Below are 8,023 nucleotides of genomic sequence, written 5' to 3'. Positions count from 1 at the left end.
CGCGGCAAAACGATTTGGAACAATCACAGGGCAATTTTTGACGCTTATGTTTTGGCGACGTTTTTGCCAAAATCATGCTCTGTCTGCAGTTAATGACGCAAGTTCACTTCGTTACTTCTCAAACTCGCCCACTGTGAGCAGAATGTTCATCACTCGGAATTAATGAACGTGATGTTTTCCACCCGCAAGGCACGGAGTTTTAATTTCTCAGGCAATTAAAACTTTTGGCTGTAACTTCCTTTAATCCGTCTCCTGATTATTGCCTTTTCAAATCCTATTGACGTTCCTGTTGATGGCTTTTTCGCGTTTTCCTTATAACCCAATCTGTAAAGATGTTGCGCAAGCAGAGGTATTTTCTGAAAACTCGCGCTTGCACTCGCTTTGCTCATCCGGCAAAATCGCCTGAAATTGGGCATTTAGAAAACTGCCCAAACTGTGAAGTTGATTTGCTGTTGATTTTGTATGCGCTAAGCAGCAAGTCTTTTACATGAAGGTTCGATTAATCTCGTACTGTTTTGTGTATTTTGAATATTGCTGTCACATCCGACAAAATACGTGCAATGACCAACGCGTACGTGAGACCAAATCTCTCTGGAATTATTTTTTTAACGGAAATGTTAGTCTTTCCTATAATTTTTCACATCCTTCACAACACGCTAAAAAACAAAACCAACAGAAATGGACACCTTTTTATGAAAGATGTCAACGCTGAAGAACTCGGCATTATCTTCTCATCTGTCATCTTGTAAGTTTAATGGCGACCTTTAATTTGACTTGCTCAACTATAAGACAAATGACAAGGGCAGACGTCATTTATGCATCAGTGAAAAGTCGGAGACCTGTGAAATTTAAGACCCTCTTATCGGCAGATTCACATTCACGCGTGGCGACCACTTTGGTGATAAGGTGATAATGAATTTAGATTGATGATATCATGTAAGTTTATTTTTGGTTTTTGCAAATTAAAGTTTCGCAGGAGTGCAGAAGATCCTATGACTTGACAATCCTTACTAAAATATCCGCGTGGCATCGAAAACAACTGTTTCCGATTCTAAGTAGGGAACCATTTTCTGTGAGTTAAATAAAGGGCTTTCCCCTTGCGAGTTAAATTTTTGCAAGAGTCCGCAGAATATCCTATATCCTGGTAATCCTTAAGAAAATGTCATTACATCGAAAATAACTGTTTCCGATTCTAAGTAGGAAACCATTTTGTGTGAGTTAAATACGTAAAGGGCTTTCCCCTTGCGAATCAGTTAATTAAAGTTTTGCAAGAGTCTGCAGAATATCCTATGACCTGGTAATCCTTACGAAAATATCCTTACATCGAAAATAACTGTTTCCGATTCTAAGTAGGGAACCATTTTGTGTGAGTTAAATGAAAGGGCTTTCCCCTTGCGAATTGGACACCTTAAAATGGCTCTAAATTGTGGCTATTCCAAAAGAAGCTATTGAGCAGTAATTAGCTGTGGTTCTGTTTATTACGTTGTGCAAGATTGTACTAGGCTTTTGATCCTGAAGACATAAATCCCAAACTATAGCCATTCAAAGAGCTCATATAGGAAAGCTACAGAAAAGTGGTTTCTCCTATGCTGGAGGAGAGAAAAATAATCTCGCTTGTCAGTATACTAATTTGCAGCATGGACTAAACAAATGTGCAAATGCTTCTAAGAATCTTCGATAAAAAGCTGCCTTCGAGGTTTGATAAAATTACAGATAACAAAACTGTTACTTTTGAATGCAAGTAATTGATCTTTCAACTGCCCCTGGCAGAAGATACTCAAATTAACATCACTCCAAACAAACGTTACTTATCCTTAAAAAAATATTCAGTTTGCCTTCTTTCAGTTTAATTTACAAACTAATTGATCGGCTAGAAAAGGAGTCATTTAGATAGCGTTCTTCTTTTGATGTCATTTTATTAATTAAGGTATTTCGCTTGTGAAGTAAACTTTGTTATGAACTCATAGAAACAAAGATCTCTAAAATTTCGTGAAGCCACATATACGTTGAAAAACACCTTACTGATGCACGCGTCCTGGTATAATAAACTTGAGCTTTAAATTTTTTTTGTCAGAGTTTACAATTAGAATGTTTCACCGTAACGCCCATTAAAGGACTACAATCAAATAGAGCTTTTTTTTATTTTCTAACGTAAATAATCCTAGCAGACTCTCATTTGATGTAGTATGTGTTCTATTCAATAGCCGTTGTGTGTTTTTTGCGTCAGTGGTATATCCATGTTTTCGTCTCCTAGTTGTACTAACGGCTTTGCTCACCCACAATATCAACAACATGATGTTGCAAGTATTCAAAGTGGGTGGGGGGGGGGGGGGGTGTCTGGAACAGTATTTTTGAATTTTTATGAAATAGGTGTCACTTAGGAAAGAAACCTGAAAGAGGTTTAAAAATTTTGCAACACTGCCAGACAATCTGCCACCAAGAGTGAGCACTTTGGTTTGGTTTGGTTTATCAGAACACTGTTTTGGTGTCCATCCATTAATTCTTAAGCTTAAATTTTAATTTTTAATCACCTTAAAATCTAAACTTTTTCCGTTTCTCAAAATTCATCAACATCCCCACTTTTCCTCTTTATAAACATCCCAAAGAATGTTTTCAAAGATCCGAAAGATTGATGTGCCCCATATCAGGTATTTTTGGATTCCTCAAAACCTGGAAGAGATAATAAAATTGAAATGCCGAAAACTTGCAAAATCATTAACAAGAATCCCCCCCCCCCCCCCCCCTTCCCAATATCGAGGAAGTTCGACTTCTTCTTTTTTTCCGCGAAAAATAAGATATTTATTGTATGTTTTACTGGTTCTAACCGGAAGTTCACGTACAGCAGTTCATTAAAAAATGAAATCTATCCATTTTTTTCTTAGTTTTTGCCATCCAGTTAACTGAGTCTTTGTTTGGTTTTGAATCTGTTCAGCTCTGAGCAGAACTTTGAAAAATGGAGACTTAAGTTCACACTCGGTGCAATAATTGTCTGATTTTTCATGTTTACCCTTTGCGGTTTAATGATTCCATTTCGCTCGCTCAGCTGTTTGATGGGGATTGGGCTCTTGCTAAATGTTTGACAGTTCTTTACTATTGTGTTGGTTAAAAGGCTCCGGTTATTAGCTAAAATGTAATGGCTAGAGAATGATTTCAATCAAGCTAAAGCTAAGAGCAGTGTATATTTAAACTCAGCACAAGCTAAGCTCGTATTTCATTTTTAGACGGTAATGTGTCGATCGCAAACTTATATCATGTCTCAATGTTTGTGTCATACTTTGTATTGTAACGAAAGAAATTTAAAGATAGGAAAATGGCATCGAACAAACTGGTCATACCAAATTCCATCTAAGCCGTAAAGACATCGACCCCAAAATAGCTGATGTGTGATACTTTATGTAAAAGACAATTTTCTATACCTCTATCGTACCTGTGTTCAGAATTCGGTGTAATTTTGAACGTCTACCACTTTTGCCTGAGTTCACATTTTAAGCCGATGTATTGATTAATCGTATAAAATGTGGAATGCTTTTAGAGTTGTAGTGATCAAAAATAGTATTTTATGCTCAAGTGCAATGCCATTTTTCAAACAAACATCAGCAATGGTGCAAACACATGTATAAAATTTGAAGGAATTTCTTTTTCACTTTTAATTTTGCGTTGCGTTGTGGGAGCCACACCGGCTGAGATTTTAATCATTTCCAATCAAAGGTACGCTACCGTCACACCAAGGTTCAAGGCCAAATTTCTGTTTTCGTAACAAGCTCAGTCGTTTCTGGCAACATCAGGGAACAATTAAACCTTTTCCCATATTATGGGAATATTTTATTACATTGCCAATAATTTCCTTTATGAAAAAAACCTTAAAAATCAAACACATCGTCACAGTAAATTCTAGATTAAAATGCGATCAAAAAAGAACAAGATTCGAAATTTTGACAGCCTCCTACAGAATACGAAGCTATCTAGAAAAGGTTTGGCTTTCAGCGTGCAACAGGAAGGGTAATGCATTAATAATAGGTTTGAGAACCAAAAGAAAAAAATGAAATAAATTGAATTCTGCGTGTGTCTGACATATTTTTAAAACAAACTTTTTAAATGCAGAGGTTCTTTTAATATTGTTTTATGTAATTCAGCTTTTAGCCTTGGAAAAAATGGTAATCTCATTTCAGCACCGGGACTTTTTCAAGCTGAAATTTTAACAACGCGAAACCGCAATGGTTGCGGCCTTCAGCGGAAAACCCAGGCCAAAATGAAATTAGCATTCATCTTCGTGAATCATTGCTAAAATCGTCAAGGCGATGAATTTTTTAAAATTAGAAACTGACCAAGCAAATCGGCAAATTAAATATGGAAAATGCATCTTTCTAACGATTTCACGCTAGGAAGACCAAAGCGAAGATTTGACTTTAAGTTGAGAATAATGACGAAACGAGCGCTTATTTGTCAGAATTAAGCTCCATAACACAGGAGAACAATATTGCAACAAAGAGATCTATTCTTTGCGGATTAACCTGCAAATTCATTTTCTATTTTGCATCTTGCACGTCGCAGATTTTCGATTTAAAATTTTACTGCGCGGGTGGTTATTTTTTCATGTGCCTCTCAATTTTTGAAGCAAACAATGGGAAAAAAATCCGAGTATTTTCCAAGGAAAGTGTAACTTTGGATGAGCGAAATTTGCGGTAAAAAGGCATGGATTATTTTTATTAGCCAGGGAGACTCGATGAAAACTAAGCATGCGAAAGTTATGTTCGCTGAATCATAATTTAAGTGTTTGTTTTTCCGTGGGGACAAATTTAAGGCTACTGAATTTCGAACGTTCGCGCAAACAATTTTAAACTTGAATGCGTCACTGGAAAAAGATTACTTGCGCGATCAAGGACAGCTTGACGGTGAAAATTCACAACTACCGTAGGTTGTGCCTCGATTGACTAGAGAAGAATCCTCTCTCGCTGACGGTTGGCAATGGCAATAAAACTAAGAGTTATTGATAGACATAAGTCCACATTAACCCGCGCGGGTGACAAAAAAACATGCCAAGTCGATCGATGAAGCCATAACCCAAGCAACCAGATGTTCTGTTATAAATAAACATTTTAATAATCATTTTCTTTTATGTTGCATAAAATCTGTATTCTACATATAGATTGGCGTTGTAGTTTATGTTTGTCTGTCCCAAACAACTCCGTTTTTTACTCAAAACTACCTGCTATGAAACTTGCCTTACCGCGCAAACACCTTCACAAGGTTTGTTATGCCCAAGGACTGATTCTATTTTCATTTATTCATAACCGAAAGAAAGCGCGTTTCATGTGTCAGTTCTTTATCCCTTGCTTGCTGAGATTATTAGCTTCTAGCATATTTATCAAGAAAATTTAACTGGCAAAACCCGAAGTTTCAGAATTGAAGATAGGCGATACTTCGCTGTTCAGGGGCGCGTTGTTGTTTATTATCGTATTATATTTTTTCAATGCCAAGGCGCATTGAATAAGTTATGACTTCATAAAATCAGCTGCAGTGTTTCAAAACAGAAGGAAGTTTAGTTTCGATGAAAGCGACGCGCATCTTTAATAAGCAAGTTCTGCTTTTGATGCGGTAAGGAATAAATTCCACGTATTTGTCTATTTTAGTCACGGAAATTTTTTTATCCCTTCCAGGGAAACATTATTTTGAGAAATAAGCAAAGGGTTCTATGATTTGTCTTGTCAGTCTTTCATTTCATCCGTCTCTTCTGTCGATTACGTTTCCATAATTTTTCAACTCAACCAAGAGCTCGCTAAAAAATTGTGGCTCTCTGTTCATCTGCAACATTTTCTCGCTCAAGTTATTTGTTATATACATACAGCGATCCCAAAATGCTCGTCTATCTCCATCTATGAGGAAAGGTTTCAGAGGATAGCTTATTTCCGGCCCGTTGTAGGTGTACGCCATGTACAGGCATGTTAAAATTTCTGCGCGGAGTTGCGCTGGGTTCGGAATTTTCTCCGACAAAGTTTCCTTAAGCAACATGAACAAAAACACGAGGTTGGGTGGTGTCAGAAACGCTTGATCCTGCCATCCTTGTAAAAGTAACGCCCTATCAACTCCTCGCAGCCATAAAATCACCTCGGACGCGCGAAAGCGGGTTAAATTCTTGCAGTGGCAGCGAACGAAATTTCCAACACACCGCAAAGCGTCACTGCTGATCATGAACGAGGAAGCGTGTACTTTGGGTTTTGTCACTGAAACAACGACAGCTTCGCTGCTGACTACTTGCTTGGACTCTGTCGATGTGATTGGCAGTTTAACTTCTTGGTTTGGCGCGGCGACAGCGCTCGTTGCTGACTCGATTTTCGGGTGATTTTCATTTTCCTTTTGCTTGGTTTTCGCTGGAGCCGGCTCGATTTTGGACTTGATTTTCTTCTTGCCGACATTCGCGCATTTGTGCAGGTACGCAGCGACGGCATCGCAGGTTGTCTGTGCCGGCTTGTTCTCTTTTCCGACGCGCACGTCGCTGTTGCTGTTTACGTGATAACAACACTTACAGTGGAAGCTCTTAGCGCTCTCTCGAGCCTTCATATTCCAAATGGAATATTCGTGGAGGAAATCCTTCCGATTAATAGAAAGCGTAGCTCCCATCTTTTCTTGAAAAGAAAGGGCGAAGCCGTTGGTGTCCACAAGCTTGAGATACTCGGTATCTTCCTCGCTAGGAAGTCGTGCGCTCAACAAGAACTGTAGACAGGTGTCCACGCATCGGCGATTTCACCAAAATTGAGTTGATTGTGTGACTGTCGTGTTTGTATTAAGTTTTATACGCGGGGCTTTTAACACGTGACCAAACAGTGGCCATGGCAACGGGACTTATTTGGCCATGATTCATCCGAGCAGAGATATATCATATGCGTGTCAGCCAATCGCAAGCGACTTTGCCAGTCTGCATATGTATGGTCCGATAAATTTCCGCCCTAAAACCGAGCGATAAAGATGAAACCAGAATGGAAACAAATTAAGTCAGTGTCACTCTAAAAACATGCAAGCGATCGGTCATAGACCGAAATAGATAGCGAGGTCATTTCGCAAGGAATCGGCCTTTGAAATGTCATCGCGCATTCCATGCGAAGAAAAGAAATGTGTACAGTGTACAGGTCTTAGAATGTAACTCTGAAAACATTAATTATATAAAGAAAAAAATATTCACGCGTACACAGACGCATTAGCGGCGGGTGTTCAATTTATTCTGTCTGAATGATCCTGTATTCTTACGTAGGGTGTTCTTTAGTTTTGAACAAGAATCAAAATCAAACGATGTCGGACCATTCAGGGTTTCAGTTCTTTTCGTTTCGTTTATAGTAAGGAAAAGAAAAAAAAAAGCATTATTTGAAAATAAGAAAGGAAATTAAAGATGTTCAGGATTCAGTGCAGTCTGATTCGATTAAAATTGGCCATAAAACCTTAGCCGGGAAATGAGTTAAAATTTAGGTTTTTAATATTCTGCGAGCAAAGGTATTAATTTCACGCTGACATGCCAACGTAGGCGCCAATGTTCACTTTTGACAAAAGTGAAATGGAACCAGGGAAAGGAAACTGCTCGAAAATAAATACATTGTCGAACGCGTTGATGGATCGCATTAGTGTCAAATGCTAATTGAGCACTTTGCCAGGTTATCTGTGAGAACACTGAATGTAAAAGGTTGATAAATTATTAGAATGGCTTTCTGCTCTGGTGACGTTCTTCTCTGAGCTGCAGGTGGAACAAGGTGGTCGATTGCAAAACACCGACAGACATTGTCTAATTTCGTTTTGTTTATTCGTGTTTTCAAAAGCGCAAAAGCATCGGTTTTACGGTTGTTTCGGATTTTGAGAGCGTATAGATAAAAAAGAACCTTTCCGGTATATTTGGTATCTTTCGCGCTCCCAATTACGACAGTATTAAGCTCTTTTGAATTCGGAAACAAGTTCAAGAAAAATTAAGCGGCTTTAGGCGTGAAGCCTAAACTGATAAAGGACTGGCTAGTTCTAAACAAGAATAGCAAGGTAAATTCAA

At 38.3% G+C, this 8,023-nt stretch overlaps 1 protein-coding gene across 1 annotated transcript; it reads right to left on the bottom strand.

Moving 5' to 3' along the window:
- Positions 1-5,076: 5,076 nt before the first annotated feature.
- Positions 5,077-6,776, bottom strand: LOC146461816 (cyclin-dependent kinase 5 activator 1-like). The gene has a single exon (XM_085086676.1). The coding sequence runs from the start codon at positions 6,616-6,618 to the stop codon at positions 5,719-5,721; it is 900 nt and encodes a 299-aa protein (XP_084942802.1). The 5' UTR covers positions 6,619-6,776; the 3' UTR covers positions 5,077-5,718.
- Between the last annotated feature and the right edge of the window lie 1,247 nt (positions 6,777-8,023).

Source organism: Pavona decussata, unplaced genomic scaffold (assembly GCF_977016875.1).
Source record: "Pavona decussata unplaced genomic scaffold, jaPavDecu1.1 SCAFFOLD_195, whole genome shotgun sequence".
NCBI lineage: Eukaryota > Metazoa > Cnidaria > Anthozoa > Scleractinia > Agariciidae > Pavona > Pavona decussata.
The sequence above is the reverse complement of the archived record's forward strand: the minus strand, read 5'-3'. Positions and strand labels throughout refer to the sequence as shown.